We start from the raw sequence: 22,168 nt of genomic DNA on the forward strand, positions 1-22,168 counted from the left end.
AAACGAGAACAGAGTATTCACTAATACGAACTATCCTCAGAAAACCAGATCGCACTATATCAACTTTTTGTAGAACAAACCTGATATGACCCAGGTCATTTTTTGAGATAAAGAACAGAGTACGGTTTTATTTTCTCTCAGGATATATGCACCTTCTTTAAATGTGTTCAAGACCTGGGCACATGAACCCACGACAAATGAAACATCGTCTGAAGATGACGAAACAATTAAATGTATTGAACAAATAAATTTTCACTTGATTTCCGCTAGGTTTATTAGGTTTTCATTTCTTTTTCGATTATTGTCCAAATGAACCTTTTAAAACAATTAACCTGTAGTTCTTTGTTTTCATCACCGTAGTCAATAACATTTTTATTAAGGTTTGATGTAATTTTTCTGGTTACATAAAAAATATAACATAACCTAATAAATTGATGGATATAGCCGTTACTACGTGATAGGAAATCATAATGAAGAAAAGAGAATTGAAAACTTTCTATCTTTTCTACCAATTTTATTTGTAACTAACGTTACTGCAGTTTCGTCCTATAAGGACATTTTCAAACTTATACATATGTATATACATACTTATACAGTTTAATACTTATATGTATATAGGTATATACTTATACAGATCAAGTTGTTAGATATTAAAAGGAATGTGGTTGGCTCACCTGAAATAACACTAATATAAAAACGAATTGGTGGACCAACTACGGGCCCGTCGCCAACCTTGGACCAACCTCGGTCCAATTCTCGAGTTATCGGAATCATTTTCTGAAAGAAAGTAACCGAATAACGACGCATTTTGATATTCTGGAACATATGTTGATCATTTGTGGAATTGGCCGTGGTGGTAGTGCGCCCGACTCACGATCGGAAGACCGTGGATTTGATTCCCGCCTCGACCAGATATTTTTCTCGAGAGAATTTATCTGGTTGAAGCTGGAATGATTCTGCAACCGTGTTAGGACTCACACGTTAAAAGGTAAGACCTCGTTAGTCCTTAGCTCGTACAAGTTTCTCAACTTCTGAGAGTTGTCGTTCTATGGGGGCGACAGCTAATTAACGGAAAAGCATATTTTAAACAGATTGTGAGTAGTTTTGAAGACGACGTGACATTCTACGGAAAAAAGTTTTTCGTGACTGAAGAATCAAGCCACAGGGGCTACGGGAAAAATTTTTTCCATAGAAACTGACGTCGTATTCAACGATCTGTTATGATCAATGATCGATATATGCCGAAGACTGTCAAATTATGTCATTTCGACGTCACACATCCCAGTCAAAAATATTATCATGACTCGAGAATTAGGCCCCTGGTGAAAATAAGAATGTACCCATTTGTCTGGACAAAAATGATTGGTTTTAATTTATTATATTTCTTTAAGAAAAGCTACATTCAAATTGTCGCTACCAATTCTTAATAATAACTAAAACAATCAAACCAATTTTTATATTCGAAAAGATTGATTTTTGATGTTGAGTCACTAACTGTTAATTAGTATGCAATTCAACTGAAATGAAGCAAAAAATAGAGATGAAAAACAGATATCAATTAGAACAATTTTCAAAATTCCCACATTTTGCAATGCTGCACGTCATTCAACGACTGCGCTGCCACTTTGGCAATACGTCAATCAGTAAAGTTGTTGGAATCGAGGAGACGTCCCAAATTTGTCCATCCATTGTGTACAATAATTCTCTGAAAAGCGCTAGTGAAGTGATTTAGAGGTGCAAATCGTATTTGTTTTCGAATAAAAGTATCCAGCATAATTCATACACATAGACAATGAATCCGGAATAGTAAGTATCGATTTATTTATCACTTTCATCTATCCATTTTGACAATGAAGGAAATATTTTTTGACGTGAATTGCGCAGTAAAGAGGCTAGAAAGTAATACAATAAAAATCTCTTTCTTCCAGTTTCTTAATTATAAGGTTTTGAAGTTGAAATATAAAAAGGCGGATAAAATATATTACATTCTCAAGAAATCCACCCACTATTTACTATGATTACAGGGAGTAAGTACGTCATACTGGACAACATGAGTCAATTTGAACTGTAGTGAATTATATCAATTTTAATATTTCATGGATAACGCTTCAGAAAACTAATCGTTTATGTTTTCAAAAAATTTTATGGTAAAAACATTGATTTTCATTTGGAAGCTAAAGAAATATCCACCAAAATGGTGGTATATGTTGGATTATACCTACCTTTGTGTAGATAAAAGTTTCTTTTCTGCAATCCATATGAACTATGAAACGTGCGTGAATACTAATAAGTATAGTTATATAAGCATAAATATTAGTAATATCAGTAGAGGTCCTTTTTTATTTCTGTATGTGAAAGTTACCAACTAGTGATTAAACTTTATTGTGTTAGGTGTATAAGCAAATTGTGGAACTGTTAAAACAAAAAAAAAATCAATAGACATTTTTTATTGTGCAATTGGAATTTCTGATGAAAAACACAATTCTGGATTCTTATGAACAAAAGGTTACAAAGAAATTCAGAAGAAATATAATTTCACATATCTCAAATTTTTGTGAATCAATGATCCAACTGCATATGACTTATTGATCATTGCATGCAATTTATGACTTGGAAGAACTATATTAGGTTATTTCAAAAGCTTTGTGGTTTTTATGAGTCTACTACAGCTCAGTTTCATTTAAATGCTATAATTGTCATTCAGAAGAGGGCTCTAAGATGTATCATATGAGCTAATTTTGAAGACTCCTGCAAACCAATCTTTAAAACGTTGAGAATAATGACACTTTACTCTCTGATATTTTTTGTAAAGTTACTATATGTCAAACAAAACATTAATAGTTACTCTGTTGTGTCCGATATACACGGTCACAATACTAGAAATAATAAAGATAATTTGATTTTACCTCGAACCCGGTTACAAAGAATGGACGATACTATTGATATTAAAATGTACAATGCCCTACCTCTTACAGTACGTTCTCTGAACTATAGTAAATTCAAAAAATATTTAAAGACATTACTTACGGAAAATCCCCTATATGGTATTAATGACTTTTTCCATTCATTCCCGGGAGACCATAGAGCAAAGATGCTTTTCACGATTGTATGTATGTACTGTATTATTATTTTTATTGCACTGTATCTTCTGAAGATTTTATATTTTACTTTTGGCATATGTTAATTTGATGGTATTTTGTGACATGTTCTAAAGCTGTAGCTTTGTTATGAACCAAATAAAAAATTTGAATTTAAATACCTCAGTGAAAGCTATTCAATTTAATTGAATTAAGCGTCATTTGAATCAGTGTACTTTTGCCAACATAACACGAGTTGATTAACTCCGATAGCATAAAAAGTGTATGCCCGACACTTCAGCCAATAGCAACGCATCAACAAGAGAGGCGGACTACCTGAGTCAACATAAATACAACTTACGAACTCAAAATCACCAGTCATCGGTGAATCATCAAGATGAATAAACCTCTTAAGAAGCCAACCACTCGTGCTGGCGAAACGTTAATCAGGCGTTAATCAAGCAGTTCCAAACTACAACGGCTTTCAAACCCAAATGAATATTGTAACACTGAAAATCTCGGCCGCGAAAGCCTTAAACAATTTATCAATATTACTGGAGTTTTATCCCAACACCAAACCGTTATTTTAACACTTTGACAAGTGTTTCGATCCCCAAGTGGTCATCTTCAAGAGGAAGAATAAACTAGATGATCGCTTGGTGATTGAAATACATGTTGAGGTGTTAAAAATAACGGTTTGGAAGTTTTGATGAAAATATCAGTTGCTATTATTTTATTCAACTAATACATTTTTTGTTTCAGTGATTACCTATTCAAGTTACTCCTTATTGGCGACTCTGGTGTAGGTAAATCGTGTTTGCTCTTACGATTTGCGGTAAGTAAATTTAATTTGAAGTAACCTTCAAATTATGTAATTAAATTGGTTTTGGCTACATTTCTAGCAGTCTAAGTAAAAAATTGAACCTTTTCCTGTTCTTGGATACATATGATATTGTTTTACTGATACTTTTTTTGATAAAGAGATCTTGATCAGAGATAAAGTTTTATTTTTTAAAGTTTAAAAATCATCATAGAAACTGTTTTTTTTTCACCTACATTGCTTCAATTTATTATGAAATTAACAAAATTTTATCTTTTTTTCCAGGATGATACTTATACAGAGAGTTATATCAGTACCATAGGAGTAGATTTTGTAAGTAGAATTCATTGATGCTAATAGTTTGTTGTTATTTAAGAAGTGACATTTGCTCAAGAAATGTAATCATTTTATTATTCAGTTTTGTTTTTGGGAATTACTATGATGGATCGGCATTTGTTGTGCAATCAATGAAGTTGAATAAAAAGGGTAGTTAATTGGTAGAATTATTGTTAATTGATACAAGAAAAACAAGCCCCTAGTCTTTATTCTGTTTTTTTGAAGTACTGTATTAGGCATAATAAGAAAATGTAATCAGTTTTACCATTGACACCAGGTAAAACACCACCTACTATAACAATTTTTATGTAATTACCTATGTGTTTAAATAAATTGAAATATAATTTTCATACGCCTCTGCAGAGTTGGTAAGAGGATTATCTGTTGGTCACTTCTAGTGCGACGTTGCTAATGAATCACCTTCAATTGAAAATTGTTATAGTATAGCCAGTAAATACTACTACTACCACCTTATCTTGCGTTTTTCGTTGAAAACCCAGTTATCCATAACTGTCATCAAAAAATGAATCTTGGAATTTGTCAATAATGCCATGTGTTAAAGTTTCTTTCGCGTGTAGATTGAATCCTTTTCATTTTGAATTATATATTAGAAGATGTGGTGCAAATGGTGTATGCTTTGGGGGGGGGATAGTGACTGAAACTGCCTCCTTGCATATAGGGATTACAAAAAAAGTTCCTCGAAAGAAGATAACCAGATGGAAAGGCATTTCAGGTTCTTAAGAACAATATTTGAAAGAACTGATAATGTCAATCAAGAGAAGTTCGAATGTGTTTGCCCTGTAATAAATGAAGATAATACATTTCACCTTGTTGAAAATCCCCATGTTTGTACGTGAGCAGGGAATTAGGATTTTCTCAAACCAGCGTGTCTCGAATGATACGAGCAAGCAAATTTCATCCTCACCACATGCAATCGATGCAAGAGTTAAGAGGAAGAGATTTTGAAAAACGAGTTCAATTTTACCGATGGGGCTTAGAAAAGATCAATCAGGAAAATATTTTTTTCGATTTGGTGTTATTTTCTGATGAAGCGACTTTTCATAAAAATGAAACTGTGAATTGGCATAACATGCATTTTTATGCAACGGAAAACCCCCATTTCGTTCGTTGCCTGAAACATCAACAGCGTTGGTTACTGAATGGGGTGTAATTCTCGGAAAATGAGTTATCGTTGCGTATTTTCTGGATGGACATCTCACTGAAAGAAAATATGTAAGATTTCTTCGGCATGAGTTTTTGAATTTATTGGACGGGATTCCATATGGAACAAGAATTAGAATGTGGCTACAACAAGACGGTGCACCACCACATTTTGAAACTGAGGTACGGGAATATCTCAATGATCATTTCAATAAAAAATGGATAGGTAGGGTTGGGCCTGTGGTGTGGCCACCCAGATCATCTGACCTGACCAAAATGGATTTCTTTTATGGGGGTATATCAAATGAATTGTCTACTGAACTCCTCCAACATCTATAGAAAACATGAAACGAAGAATCACTAGAGTTTTCAGGGAAATCCCAGAGGATATGCTGGAACGTGTAGAAAATTTGTTTAAAAACAGGATGACATTTTGTGTTGCAGAAAATGGTCGCCAGTTTGAATATCTTCTGAACTCCCCTATTCAATAAAAAATTTAGACGTTATTGTTCATATTGAAAAAATTTAAAGTGAACGTAAATAAATTTTTTGTGGTTACGACAATTAATAAAAATGGGTAAAATATCTTGTTTTTCGTATAAAAATGTAGTGAAATGTTGAAACATTTCATACAAATGAAAAAATACAGGGTGTTCCATTTGAAAAAGTTGAATTATGTCTGTTTGAAAATGAATGAAACTTAACCGGTTTTACCAAGCACCCTATATATGGTTTGCGTAAGTTGAGATTCCCGAAATTATCATAGTGATGTTGACTAACTATTCCTAAAAAAATCCACTTAATTGCTGTAGACATGCGGGTGGTGAATTAAAAAAAAAATGTCTGGCAAAATAGGTTTCTCTGGAATAACTTGTCAATGCCGCAATGAAAATTCGACAACAAAAATTCCTTTCAGAGCTAAAAAAAATATGGAATCGAATAACGTATTCATATACTGGGTGTTCCATTAAAAAAAATATATAACTTTGGTTGGCCACGCTCGGCTGAATCACCCAGTATGTGAGAAAATAATTTTAAAAGATAGTATTTATCAATATGACTGTGAAAAAAAATTGAGCAATTCAAAAAATTGTTTTCTCTGATAACAATGAACCGAGGGAATCTTGTGACTTAACATGTACATATTTGATATCAACAAAATAATTGAATTGAAATTGGGAATTGTTAAATTGATTTTTTTCAAAAGATAATAATATTATAAAGAGTTCTTTATCTACCTTTTATGGGTATTTGTTACATTCCACAATCTGAAAAATATAAAACTTATAATGGAGAACTTTATACAAGTGTAGAAAGGCAAACTTTTTAGTTTACCCCGATAAGTTACTGCGTAAAAATCAAAGTATTTTTTCATGAAGAAAAATTTTCTATTTATCAGTAACTTGTCGTATTTATTTTGCTTATCAAAAAAATTGTTAATGAATAATACAATACTTATATTAACGTTTCGTAGGCCAAAATCTGCCTCCGTCTTCAGAAATGGACAAAAAATTCTAATATATTGGCAGTTATTCGTTTTTGATTATTTATTTCTTTACTTCTTCGACAGATGTCAAAGGAGTTTTGAACTATGAAATTATGTCAATGTTGTTGATTGACAACTGAAACATTCGATACAAGGTGCTCTCCGACATCAGTCTGTTGTCATTTCACCACTATCTAAATTTTTCTTCAAGATGGGTAGCCAAGTACGGTCCATATCCAAGGAGCTATTCGAAATACAGTTCTCTCCAGATATGAGAATATACGCTGATTCTTTTAGCTTACGTCTCTTAGAGTGAGGCTCATTCATTGGTAATCATTCTTTTGTCCTATAGTTGGATTTTTCTAGAATGATACAGGGCATTGTCTATTACATTACAGTTATTAAGTTTTGGCACTCCCAAGTGGAGTAAACACACTGTTATTTAATATACTCCGAAATTGAATTGAAGTGTATACCAGTGAAGATGGCAGTGTTCTATGTGAGTGCAATTTGTTACCATTCATTTAAAGTAGAACTCATGTGAATGATATCTGAATTTTATTCCACAACGAATGTTTGAAATACAAACTGCGTAGGGAAAAGTATCTTCCGTATAATTCAGTGTTCATATAGAAGTATTTGTTTCGAAAGAATTTTTTCTTTCGTATAATTCAATGTTTATATGAAAGTAGTTGTTTCAAGAGGACTTTCTTTCAGTTTGTGTCTGAAAGTTACTTCTTTGCATGATCTACACATCCATGTATAGAGTTACTTCCTTCCTTTCTTTGGAAGATTCCCTCATCCTTCTTTTTTTGTATCAAGATGGAGTAGTAGAAAGCCAAAAACTTTCTTTCCCAAAAATTAATCACTCCTAAAAAATATAACCCCTTCAATTCAAATAAGATTCCTCTTGGCTCGGTTTAAATCAAATAGGAGAATGAATGTCATTACGATGTCATCGATGACATAAGTAGATCAAGCTTATTCCGTGACATTAAAAAATCGTAATTCATGAATGAAGTGTGTGTATTTTCTATAATGTTATCCAATTTGGTACTGAAGAGCCTTAGGGCAAGTGTCTTAAGGCGAAACATCGGTGTATACCAGTGAAGATGGCAAGTGTTCTATGTGAGTGCAATTTTTTACCATTCATTTAAAGTAGAACTCATGTGAATGATATCTGAATTTTATTCCACAACGAATGTTTGAAATACAAACTGAATAGGGAAAAGTATCTTCTGTATAATTCAGTGTTCATATAGAAGTATTTGTTTCGAAAGAATTTTTTCTTTCGTATAATTCAATGTTTATATGAAAGTAGCTGTTTCAAGAGGACTTTCTTTCAGTTTGTGTCTGAAAGTTACTTCTTTGCATGATCTACACATCCATGTATAGAGTTACTTCCTTCCTTTCTTTGGAAGATTCCCTCATCCTTCTTTTTTTGTATCAAGATGGAGTAGTAGAAAGCCAAAAACTCCGAAATTATTTGAATAAAACACAATATTCAAACTACAAGGTATGGTATTTAAAAAGATGCACTTCACACTGAATCTGAGTATGCATCTGCATCAAAACAGTGAAGAACATTTGTAGCAGTTTATGGTCGTTTGACCAATGCCATTGCACATTCCAGCAAGCCACAAGACGATCAGGCGCTTATCATTCTTTATATACGTTGAATCTTGGATTGAAATATACTTTAGTAATTTCATTTTAATAATAATAATAATGATATTTATTCAGCCTTAAAGACGTTGACAAACGTATAGGATAGGTCAGTATTAAGCACATAAAAATCACATCAAACGATAAAATTGTAGATCCGTAGGTAGAAATAATACAATAAAAATTTATACAATAAAAGTCAGAACTACAAAAATTAAAACAATTGTAGTTATAAAAATTGAATATGTCATGCCAAAGCCGTATGAACCCATTCAGTCGAGATGGTCCGAGAGAAATTCACCAATACTATAGTAGTCCTTAAAAAGAAGCAATGTTTTAACTGCTTTTTTAAATGCTACAGTGTTCATCTGTTTTAAATGGTCTGGTATCCGATTGAATAATTTTATTCCCACATATTTGAGAGAATGTTTGAATTTTATAGTTTTATGTTTAGGAATGCTCAACTCCTGCATATCGAGTTGGGTAGCTATGATAGAATGAGTTCTTAGTACAGTCTGTTATACATTCGCGAACATATAAAAGTATTTTAAAGATGTTGATGCAGGGAAAGGTTAAAATTTGATGACTAATGAAAAATGTCTTGCATGATTCCCTCCAAGGAATGCCTAGTAATTTCCTAATAACTTTTTTTTGAGCAATGAAAACCCTATCTTTGTCAACACTGTTTCCCATAGGATCACATTATAACTTAGATGGCTATAGACCAGACTGTAATATACATCTAAAATGGTGCGTAAAGGCATACAATTCTTAATTCGTGAGATTGCATAATACCCTTGATTGGTTTTTTTACATACAACTGTGATATGGTCAGACCACTTCAAACAGTTGTCTATAGTAATTTTGGAAAGGAATTTTGTACAGCTTGTGCATGCCAGTGCCATTCCATTGATTAGTAAGGCAAGGATTGCTTTTTTAGATCATTTTTTAAATTAAAATATATTTTATTTTGGTCAAGTTTACAATCAGATTGTTCATATCACACCAATTTAAGAACAGTGATATTAATTATTATTTTTCCTGATTTTCCGAGGTTTTCTAGGTCGCTGTATTTGTCTCCCTCTCCAATGTTTTCGTTATTGTTATGTTATTGAATTAGCACCATTAACTATTAATTATAAGGTGAAATTTCATATACTGAATGATCTGAAGCCGAAAAGGTTCAAACTTCAGCAATAACAATCCAGACCAAAGTATATTTCTTCGATGATTCTTAACATCCTTGTAATATGGCTATTTTCAGTGTAGTTGGTATCACAATTCGCCTTGTAGCGAAAGTGTTGAAATTCAATACACTTAATAGTTGTTGTGAGTGTACCAACCCGTTTACTAATTCTGAGAGTAAAGAAGTTGGAAAGCATTGAACAACCCTTAGTAATCTTGAGTTCCAGACATTTAGCTCCAATTTGTAGGAAAGATGTCTCATGTTTTTTTTGGTACTTTTTTTCATCGTATTTTCGTGCACTCCAGCGTGTTTTCCTCTATTGATATGACAAATTTAGAAATTGATAGTTATTACTCAACCCCTTTTTTTCACTGGAGCATATATAACTTGTGAATGATGAGTTGTTTGATTCCAGCAATGAAGTGTGAGCAGGTTTATTACGAGCATTCGAAAATTTCTAGGCATGAGCCAATCAATACTCCAATATCTTCAGTGATTTCTCTGATTGTGAGTCATTTATCGTTTATAACCATTCCTTTCACTTTTTGGACGTTTTCATTGGTTGTTGATGTGCTGGTGTGTCTGGGGCGTTCGTCTTGGAATCGCTTATACCACTCGTAAACTCTTGTTTTACTTACAGCAGACTCACCATAGGTCTTTGTTAACATTAACGCACTTTGTTGAACTTTATTTAATTTTTAACACAAAATTTGATACAAATTCTTTGATCCATTTGTTTTGACAAACAAAAATCGACGAGTTCCTAAAAACATGTCTAACCATAGTAGCTGCAACAGATAAATTTAACTTTTTTGTATATTTCAGGGGCATGTGTAAATGAAAAAAATGACAATCGGACTCTCCAATCCTTTCTAATTAAAAAATTCCCCTTATTTTCTGAACATACTTTGCACTTTCATAAAGCATCCTTTTATTCTACAATTGAAAAATAGTTTGCATTCAATCAGTAGAAGTTCTCATTGGGACTATAGCTCTCACTCAGTATGTTGAATTCACCAATTGATTTGACAATTCAATATAAAATTTCTATCGTTTGAAACGTTTTGTTCTACATGAATAGTTGTTTTTAGAACTAATAAATTGCAGACTAATAAAATTATATATCTATTTAGGTCTAATGTTTCACATACTGGAATATTCAAATTGCCAGTTATCACTTAGAATAGATAGATAGATAGATAGATTTATTTGACTGTTTTACAATAAGTTTACAGCATGTCATATATAAAAAATGGTCATAGAGAGACGTGGTATATATAAATCAATAAGAAAAAACTTTTTATTACATTAAGTTTTAAAAGGACAGCACAATATAGATTATTACTGGAGTTTTTTCCCAACACCAAATCGTTATTTTTACACCTCGACACGTGTTTCGATCACCAAGTGATCATCTTCAAGAAGAAGATAAAACTAATAACTACTCAGGTACTACTACTAATCAGGTACATCATACAGATTTTCAAGGAACTAGGTATGAAGGTGGTTTTTAAAACAAGTCATACACTGCAGGACCTTTTGGAAAGTCCAAAAGACAAAGTCGAGAATTCGGAAAAGTCTGGAATTTACGAAATTGGAATTTACGAAATTGAATGTAAGGACTGCGATGCAAAATATTATGGACAGACAAAAAGATCTATTAAAGTGAGATATAAGGAACACATGGCACACTTAAAATATGGAAGACCTGAAAAATCAGCAGTCGCCCATCATATTTTGCAACAAAACCATTCCATAGACTTCAGTTCTTTAAGATTAGTTAGACAAGTTAATAACAACAGGCAACTAGATGCCTATGAGAGTGTGGAAATAAGTAAACATAATAATATTATGAATAACGACAATGGACCAATACCAAATAGCATACTATATAGCTTGTTGAAATAATATTGTTGGGTTTACTGATTACTACAAAAAGACAGATTGTAAATATATTTAGATAGGCAATATTGTGAAACTAATTTTATATAGCTGAAAATTGTTCTATATATAGCTGTAACATTTGAACATACATAAGGACATATTGTAAATAATAGAAAATTGTAATTGTAAAATTAATTTAGGGTGGTACACTTGTATGGGTGGTATTACTGATTACCTACCTGTATGATGTACCTGATTAGTATAAGTAGCTTTAGTTTTGAGTAGTTATTAGTTTTATCTTCCTCTTGAAGATGATCACTTGGTGATCGAAACACGAGGTGTAAAAATAACGATTTGGTGTTGGGAAAAAACTCCAGTAATATTCATTACTACACCAAAGGTTCCAAACAGTATATCACAAGAGCACAATATAGTATAACGTACACATTAAAAATATGTTGTAAAGTAACATACTTCACAAATATGAAAATATATCAGTGAAGGATTATTGTTCAATATATTAATCAATAGATTATTAACTATTTAAAAATTCATTAATACTATAAAAACAGTGATCTAAAAGTATATTTCTAATAGCCCTTTTGAATTTAGAATTTTCAGTGATCGCATCTCTGAAGTCAACTTGTAAAGTTTCAAATTTATGGAGTTCGTTTTGGATTTTGTTAAACGAAATATCGGCAACGCTATTTGGTTAGCAGATCTAGTATCATGTGTGTGAATATCAGAGTTGTAAGAATAGTTTCTTTTATTTTCGTGTATTTCACAGACAGTTTGGAAAATGTAAATACATGGAAGCTCATTATTCTCAGTTTGATAAATAAGTCACGGCAGTGCTCTCTAGGATCTACTCCGGTTATCAGGCGTATAGCCTTTTTTTGAGACCTGAAAATTTTTGCGGCATGGCAGGAATTACCCCATAATATTGTGCCATAACTAATTCGGGAGTGAAATAAACCAAAATATGTATTTCTTAAAATTTCTGGATTGACAATACATCGTAACCTTCTTAGAAGAAACTAGATACTGGATAGACCATTGTTTAAATTTTCTGTATGCATGTACCAATTAAGAGAGTCATCGATTGTAATACCCAGAAGTTTACAATGTGCACTTGTTGTATAGTTGTTGTTTGTTGAAATTATTCATTTTTGAGTCTTCTGATCATTTAATTGCATGAAGTTGGCGGAAAACCAATTTTTTGCATTGTGAATGGATTCATCTGTCATTTGTAAAAGTGTAGATAGATTTGTAGAGGTGTTGATAAAAGAAGTATCGTCAGCAAAGAGAATAGTTGAATTAATATTAGTAGTATGTAGACAGATGTCGTTTATATATATATGATAAACAATAACGGTCGAAGTACCGAGCCTTGGGGAACTCCATATTTGGTGGTTCGAAGATCAGAAATATTTGTACCTATTTTTACTAGCTGTTTTCTGTTATTTAGATAGGATGATAATAGTTTGAGAGGTACACCTCTGACACCGTAACACTCTAACTTAAGCAACAGAAGGTCATGTGAGAAACAGTCGAACGCCTTGGACAAATCGCACCTTCGACAATATCTCCAATGATCTTCAGTAAAGCCCTTATTGTTGATTTGTTCTTTCGGAAACCATATTGGGTGTTTGATATAAACTTATTTTTTTTCGCAATAATCCGTCAGTCTATCTTTCAATAATACCTCCACTATTATTGAAAAAATATTTATAATTGAAATTGGACGAAAGTTGCTTAAAATATTGGGATCATCTTTTTTAAATATTGGTAAGACTCTAGATATTTTAAATATGTCAGGAAAAACTCCTGAGGTGAAGCACTGATTGATAGGAGTGTTAAGGGTTCAAGCAGTAGTTCCGATGTCTCCTTAACGAGCAATGCATTTAATTCAAAGGCATCTACTGAACTAAAATTTTTGAGCTGGTTGATAGCTGAGAATACTTCAGTTGGTGTGGATGGGGATAAAAAGAAACTATGTTTATGTGATGGTAATTTTCTTAAGAGATCAGTAGGAGATAAATGGGAGTTCGGTAAACTTTCTGAATAATCATTTTTATTTTTATTGCAATTTTTACCGTATTCAAAATTTATCATTCTCCAGCTATCTTTAACTAGATTGGTAGATCTAGTGAGAAAGTTCTCATAGGCAACTCTTTTTGTATTTGTAATCGAATTTCTGTAGTCGATTTTCAGTTTTTTATAAAATAACCAATATTCCGGATTGTTAGTATTATTGCAAATTATTTTGATAGATGATAGAAATTTTCGCTTTTTTTCCAAATCTTCATTGAACTATTTTACTGGCGCCTTATTTGGGGGACATCTTTTTAGGGGAAAACAATTCTTTGCAAGGTTATTGTAAGTACTAACCAACCAATCGGCAGGTTTATTTACATCGTTACCCAAATATTCAAAAAATAAATGCCAATTTGCTTTTCTTGTCAGGTCACTGAACATTGCTATTGATTTTTTCGTCATCTGTCTTCTGTAATCCACTGTTGTTTGCGATCAGTTTAAAGGGACGCTTATGTATTGTCCCATGTGGTTTGACAGAAAAGGATCATATATTCCTAAGGTACGATTTCCGTCAATATCTGTAATTATGTTATCGATACAAGTTGCAGATTGGCAGGTAACTCTTGTATGTTCTTGAATAGTAACATCTAAATCGAAAGATTTCAAGAGGGATAAAAACAGTAATAATTCAGAAGATTTTGATTTAAAATTAATATTGAAGTCACCAGTTACAACTATTTTGAAATTTTTAGTTGATTGATATGAAGTAATAATTATGACATTCAAACTGGGTAATTCTAAGGCACTGAATTCTGTTACAAATTCTTGGTTATAGGCTTTCGTTTCTATACGTCGACATCTAATATTTGACTTTGAGAAAATGCAAACGCCTCCATGTTGGTTTATACTTCTGCAGTAATAGAAAGCTAAATAGTATTCCGCTATATTAATACTTTTCAAGTTGGATTCAGATTGCCAATGTTCGGACAAACATAAAACACTGATACACATATTGAATGTAAAGTACATTGTATTATACAGAATAATAATATGCTAACGAATTTTCTGAAATAAGTCCTTTTTAGTGAACTTTATAAATAAGAGCAATTCTTCATTAAAAATTTCGGTTGCTCAGAGCAGTAGCCACATTATTTCGTTATCGTTACTTTATCGACCTATTTTGCCCCTAGTCTGTCTTTATTTGTGTGTCATATGTGTTTCGGTTTTAATTGAATGTAATTGCCCATATACAATGAACTTCTTTGGAAAATAGAAATCAGTTTCCCATGTGATTTATTTAAAAACTTGATTCTACAACAGACATCCATCAGGGATATGGGTTCTTTCTTAATGATTGGTTTTGAGCTTCCTTGCCAGCAACTAATTGACTTTTCCATTTTCCTAAGAGAAACACTTTCTACTCTTTTTGAGAAAGAAGAAGTGAACTCAATATTGTTATTGTTCACTGTTAAAGAATGAAATACAAGAGATTATCTCATTTTTTTGTGCTTATTTATTTATTTATTTTATAGAAAATCCGAACTATTGACTTGGATGGGAAAACAATAAAATTGCAAATTGTAAGTGCCATTTTTTATTATTCATGTTCTGTAGATTACACTTCTTTCATGAAAACTTTTCTGAAGTTATGTTTTTTGTAGTGGGACACTGCGGGCCAGGAAAGGTTTAGAACTATTACATCTAGTTATTATAGGGGAGCTCATGGAATTATCGTTGTTTATGATTGTACTGACCAAGACTCATTCAACAATGTAAAACAGTGGTTAGAAGAAATTGACCGTTATGCCTGTGACAATGTCAACAAATTACTCGTAGGAAATAAAAGTGATTTGAGTACCAAGAAAGTCGTCGATTTTACTACAGCTAAGGTATAAGTTAAGAAGTGGTTTTTCATATTTTTCAGTATCTGATCTAAGACGTAACGAGAAAAATAATGTGTTTTAAATTTTTAGGAGTATGCCGACCAGTTAGGTATACCCTTTCTAGAAACTTCAGCTAAGAATGCCGTTAATGTAGAGCAGGCTTTCATGACAATGGCGGCAGAAATAAAAAATAGATTGGGGCCACCATCTTCAGCAGCCGATCAGGGTAATAAAGTTAGGTTCGATCAAAGTCGCCCAGTGGAAACTACCAAATCAGGATGCTGCTGAAAATTTTGAAAGGTATTATGGTGTGTAACTCTAGTTTATTGTTAAAAAAAGTATTATTTTATTATAAAGTTAGTTCCAAATACCTTTGTACAGTCTTTATATTTTCATCAAACTCAAAAGCTGTGAGCATTTTCAAAATTCTGCATCTACTTTTGCCATATAGAAATGTAATTGATGAAATGTTTGTGAGTCATATTCAATCCATCGACTGTATAATTATCATCCCTATGTATAAAATTCAACAATTTACAGATAATGCATACAACTATTCCGCTTCTTATAACTTGCAGAAAATAATTCAAATAATCAATGAAAAATTCAAAACGATTATGTATGGTGTTTTGTGAACTCGCTTTAGGAAACGACTTGAAAAAACTATTGATTATGTTACGGAGTAAAATATTACGGTTCATATTAGAGTTGCAAGTATTATTGTTGATGTGAAAAAAATATCAGGATGTTGCAAGTCATTCACACAATTTTGAGGAACATATTCTCATCAATACAGAATCATTTGAATAATTTATGAAGAATTGGGCATTGTTACTGTTATATAATTTTCCCTCAGTTTTTTCTATATTGTCATGAAATTGAAATTTCCAGACTCAAAGACTTCAAAATGAGCAATGTTTTATACTATCTTGGTCATATGAGAACACTGTAATATTTATGTTGAATGTAATGCAGAGGTTGTTGGCTGTCAAAAATTATTGTGAGGTTTAGTAGTAATGAGTAGGTCTTTTGGTTATTTTGACAAAGAATAAAAAAAAAATAGAGAACCCTTTATGTCAGTAGAGTAAAATTAGTTTCTTCCAAAGTGGTCTGAGTGATTACTTAAATTTGACTGAGAGCCATCAAGAAAGAACTGAGATTGTAAACTTTTACCCCATAATAGAAAATAGAAATAGAAAAATAACTCTCAAAGATAGTGCAGTAGTGACAGATGACAAGTTACTCAATTCGAGTCATGATTTTCTGGGTTTTGAGGTTATAAGAGTAATGACCACAGTAATTCACGTAGGGGATAGTTTTGTTCTGAAAAATATAGACCTAAGTACTACTAACAAGTATTTACACATTATTTTCACAACTCTGAAGTTCAAAGGAAGCTGTTGGCCGCTGCTACTATCCCATAATATGTTGTTATTAATCTGATTGCAATAAGAAAAATGCAAATGGTGAGTCCAATGTAAATTCAGAGGCATGGAAACTTCTGATAAAAGTGGTAAAAAATAATAGAACGTTTTCTCATTTTTCATGATGATCTCTGGGCCACGTAGTAACTGCTACATCCATCAATTTAGTGATTGGATACTTTGATAGGGATAAGGATATTCCCAAAGCTGCAAAATGGTTTGATGATATTGAAAGTGCTAGACTCAATCCCTGGAGAATTTGACACTAAGTATTAAAAAATATGAACAAGGCTTAAACTAATAAATTGAGTGCAATTAAATATTAACCAGAAACAACTGATATACAAGAAATTCTCAGATTTCTCGGTCTTTCTGGATTTTTTCGAAGGTCTATTGATAAGTAAGCCATTATTGCCAAACCAGTAACAGACTTGACTAAAAAGGACAGTATCTTTAATTTTGATGACAAGTTGCAAACCATATTTTGTGAACTGAAAAACAGTTTTAAAATTATATGATCATAAATCATTCCAAAAGATGCTTGGAAATTAATAGATGTAAGAAATTTACAAAAATAATTGAATTATATACCTCTGTTGAATCTATTTACTTATATAGAAATTGGTGATTAGTTACATATCCATTTAAGGAGCTTGTAAAATTTCTTTCATAATGTTTATATTTTAAATTAGTTTATAGATAAACTCAGGTAAAATTTTTGATAATTGAGTAGGGAGGTCATATGAATCAAGTTGTTATATTATATAAAGCACTAATTAGGTAGAATTCAGTCAGTATGAACACGCCTGAGGACGCTATTGTATAGTGAAATACATATTGCGTTTTTGTAAACTATCCAGTGAAAATCCCACAATGAAGTGTTACTTGAGTACATATAGTTTTTCATTATGAAGTATCGGCCAATTTTATCATATACAGGCTGATTCACGGTGGATGGCACATTAGACGTTTCTGGTGAACCAGACAACGGATCACTTTGAAAATTTAATGGAGGGCATATTCGGACATTCTCTAGCCAACTAAAATATTTTCGACAATGCGGTGTTGCCGCTTCTATTAGAAAGCAGTAGCAACTTTGATTTTTCAAATGGAACACTCTGTATATAATATTATTTTTGGAATCTCCAACAATTGCCCGACAACTTTTCTTGATATTTCCCTATACCTATCTGTTACCATTTTCGAAATAAAAATTAATTTCAATTTTTTTCTTCGAAAATCATGACTTCTAAAAATGCCGATATCTTTTAGTTAAGAAGTACTATGATATCGAAATTTGGTTTGGAGTTAGGTGATACTTGGACACATCCCACACGTCAGCCTAATCTCCGTTACTTCAATACAGGGTGGTAAAAAAATACAGTTTTTTCGTTTGCTTGAAAAAGTTGCTGAAATTTGATTATTTTAAATGGAACACCCTGTATATTATTGAAAATACGGAAAGCTGCTGAAATTTGCTTTCTTTCTATGTATATCATACCTATACCTAACTAGTCAAGTTTCGGACTTATGAACATTTATTTGTGAAAATGTCCCTTCAGAATGGTATTTCCATTCGGTATTTGGTAAGCAGGCCATGATTACTATTTGACAGTAGCGTTGTGACATTCTCCTAATAATATCGACATTTTCGTCATTTCAGAAGTTGCAAATACCTTCAAAACGATGGAACAAAACTATTCAAACGAAGTTCTTATGAATTTGTTTATTATTTTTGGACAGTGACAAAATTATCAGCAGAACATGTAGAAAGTTCAATGAAATGTATCCGAATCTACCGCCAATGAACCTCAAGAAATTTATACGAATTCAGAACAATTTCAATGCATTTGGATAAACTTTAAAAAAGCACCAAGAAACTTGAAATTGGAAATATTGATATGAATAATTATAAAAAAGTAAAACAATCATGTGGAATATTTCAAAATATGTTCGAATCGCTGGCCGTTCACTTCCAAGCACTTTAAAATGCGGGTGTTGACTGCTTTCGTGGTGGCAGATCTGATTTCATTGGGATCCAAATCTTCAAATGTTTGGGCAATCCTTTCTAACAATTCATCTCTCGAACGGACGGGTATTTTGTAAACTTTTTCTTTAATCATTCCCCACAATTAAAAATCTAATGGATTAAGATCGGGTGATCTCGCTGGCCAATTCCATGGTCCCAAGCGCCTCATCCACCGATCGTCAAATAGTCTATCCAGTTCTGCGCTCACTTCTCTTGTGCAATGTGCAGGAGCTCCGTCTAGTTGGTACCAACAGTTTCGATAATCTTCGAGTGGCAGCTTATCCACGAAACCGTCTACAGTATTCTCCAAAATATTCAGGTAGCTTCTGGATGTTAATGACTCCTCGTATATCACGTACCTCAATTTGTTGTCCATCAACATGCAGAAGACATTAAAACTAAATTTTTCTTGAAATCCGGCTTCTTTTGTGACGTGAGGATTTTCACTGGACCAATAATGACGATTTTTTCTATTGAAAATCCCTTCTCTCGAAAATTTCGATTCATCAGTCCAAACAATGTTATTTAAAAAAAGTGGATCTTCTTGAATGCGTGTCAACAACATTTCACAAAATTCTACTCTCTGTTGAGGAACTTGAGGCTTCATTGCTTGAATTTTGGTGAATTTATAATCATGCATTTTATGTCTTCGCAAGATTCTTTGAACCGATGAATATTTTATACCCAAATCTTCTTCAGCAATTCTTATCGATGACTCGAGAAATGCGTGAAAATATGCTAAGACATTAATCTGGTTGTCTTCGAAAGTTACGGGTCGAGGCAAGTTTCTTGGTGCTTTTAAAGTTGATCCAAATGCATTGAAATTGTTCTGAATTCGTATAAATTTCTTGAGGTTCATTGGCGGTAGATTCGGATACATTTCATTGAACTTTCTACATGTTCTGCTGATAATTTTGTCACACTGTCCAAAAATAATAAACAAATTCATAAGAACTTCGTTTGAATAGTTTTGTTACATCGTTTTGAAGGTATTTGCAACTTCTGAAGTGACGAAAATGTCGATATTATTAGGAGAATGTCACAACGCTACTGTCAAATAGTAATCATGGCCTGCTTACCAAATACCATTCTGAAGGGACATTTTCACAAATAAATGTTCATAAGTCCGAAACTTGACTAGTTAGATATAGGTATGATATACATAGAAAGAAAGCAAATTTCAGCAGCTTTCCGAATTTTCAATAATATACAGGGTGTTCCATTTAAAATAATCAAATTTCAGCAACTTTTTCAAGCAAACGAAAAAACTGTATTTTTTTACCACCCTGTATTGAAGTAACGGAGATTAGGCTGACGTGTGGGATGTGTCCAAGTATCACCTAACTCCAAACCAAATTTCGATATCATAGTACTTAACTAAAAGATATCGGCATTTTTAGAAGTCATGATTTTCGAAGAAAAAAATTGAAATTAATTTTTATTTCGAAAACGGTAACAGATAGGTATAGGGAAATATCAAGAAAAGTTGTCGGGCAATTGTTGGAGATTCCAAAAATAATATTATATACAGAGTGTTCCATTTGAAAAATCAAAGTTGCTACTGCTTTCTAATAGAAGCGGCAACACCGCATTGTCGAAAATATTTTAGTTGACTAGAGAATGTCCGAATATGCCCTCCATTAAATTTTCAAAGTGATCCGTTGTCTGGTTCACCAGAAACGTCTAATGTGCCATCCACCGTGAATCAGCCTGTATTTGCTAGTTAGAACACAATTATATTTATTTTTTCTATTTCTATTTATGAGTAAACATCTCAGTCTCTACGCTAGAAAACTACTTGGAGTTTGTTCATATCCTAAGTTTGAACCTTTCTTGAAATTCTCTAATAATTGTTCGTGGGTTAGCTGATTCACATACAAATTCATTTTGAAAACATTCAACAAGAAAATTATATAAAAGACTCCAGAACTGAAGTTAACTGTTTTACATTAATAATTGACCAAATTTGCACCATCCATTGCAAAAAATATCTGATCTGGTCGATGTTACCTGTGAAAAAAAACTCACAATCTGTTACAATTTTGATTTAACGAACTCCAGACAAAACAGATTTATCCATACATTCATGGATAACTACCAAAGTACAGAACCAATGTATTTTCCATATGTCAATTTATGTACCACTGTTTTCAAAATATATTTCTTTTTTTTTTCAGGTTGAAGGTGATTTTTGTTCATCTCTTTTTGTACAGTAGCATATGCTACAAATTATTTTATAGTAATATCCGTCTGAACGTATCATTTTAAAAAAATCGATAACTTAATTTTCTTGAGAGTTTGTTCAAATTTCATAAAAATACTAGCGTTGATTAGCCTAATTTATACTTTCTGTAATGCAATCGATAATTTATTACTGAGTCGACAATTATGTAAATTATATATATAAAACGAGAAATACACATTCAGATTTTCCACAAAGCTTTGTTAACTTTCTTGCGTTTCAATGGTAGGTTTTTGTTGGTCCAATCGTTTAGAATTGTAATCATTTTTTACTTTGTAGTTGAAAATGTTTTGTTTATTTACACAGAAAATATATAACAATAGTTAAGGGTTAAATTAAATATGTGATGTATTTCCTAGTAAGAATGTATGAATCTTGGTTGAAGGTTTGTTTGTAAAATAATCAAAAACATTAAAACATATATTAGCCAGGACTGAGTTTTGTATTGTATTATTCCTGAAACAAGAAAAACTTATTTATAGGAAAAATTGCACTAGAGAGGAAAGTTCTGCACTAATTTCAAATTATTTCTATTGTTTTCAACCGACAGGCAATCTGCGTTTCGATGGATAGTTAAAAGTTGAAGAAATTTGAATACTAGTTGATTAACTTTTGTATGATACAATACAACTTCATTTTTGTAGATCATATTTGTATGAGAATTATTGTAAACAAGTATAAAATAAAGGTATAATAAGTGCATCCTAGTTTCATTTGTTATTTGTCCTGAACAACTTTTGGTAATTGTTGGGTAAATGTTCTTTTCATAGGCAGTAAGTAAAAAATTATAATGAGTGAATTATGTTGAAGTTTTGATGAATTGAATATGTGATCATCGAAATTGGATATTATCGCTCCTTTAAAAAATTGAAATAAGAATATTACAGTCAAAATTCGGAGAATTCTAGATAAATACAACGTATCAGAGAAAGTTTAAG

General features: G+C 32.1%; 1 protein-coding gene across 2 annotated transcripts; it reads left to right on the forward strand.

The window, feature by feature from the left end:
- The first annotated feature begins 1,621 nt into the window (after window positions 1-1,621).
- On the forward strand, window positions 1,622-21,930 carry Rab1 (RAS oncogene family member Rab1). 2 transcript variants are annotated; one of them, XM_074176019.1, is made up of 7 exons: window positions 1,622-1,806; window positions 3,840-3,912; window positions 4,183-4,230; window positions 15,185-15,232; window positions 15,314-15,541; window positions 15,626-15,843; window positions 21,166-21,930. In XM_074176019.1, exons 1-6 carry the CDS (start codon window positions 1,793-1,795, stop codon window positions 15,821-15,823), a joined length of 609 nt encoding a protein of 202 aa, XP_074032120.1. In that variant the 5' UTR covers window positions 1,622-1,792; the 3' UTR covers window positions 15,824-15,843; window positions 21,166-21,930. The 2 variants fall into 2 exon arrangements, with proteins under 2 accessions (XP_074032120.1, XP_074032119.1); XM_074176018.1 differs by having other exon boundaries at window positions 1,624-1,806; window positions 15,626-15,835.
- The last annotated feature ends 238 nt before the right edge of the window (window positions 21,931-22,168 follow it).

Source organism: Leptinotarsa decemlineata, unplaced genomic scaffold (assembly GCF_025532065.1).
Source record: "Leptinotarsa decemlineata unplaced genomic scaffold, Ldec_3_MD MMD2_tig00001393_RagTag_RagTag, whole genome shotgun sequence".
NCBI classification, from domain to species: domain Eukaryota; kingdom Metazoa; phylum Arthropoda; class Insecta; order Coleoptera; family Chrysomelidae; genus Leptinotarsa; species Leptinotarsa decemlineata.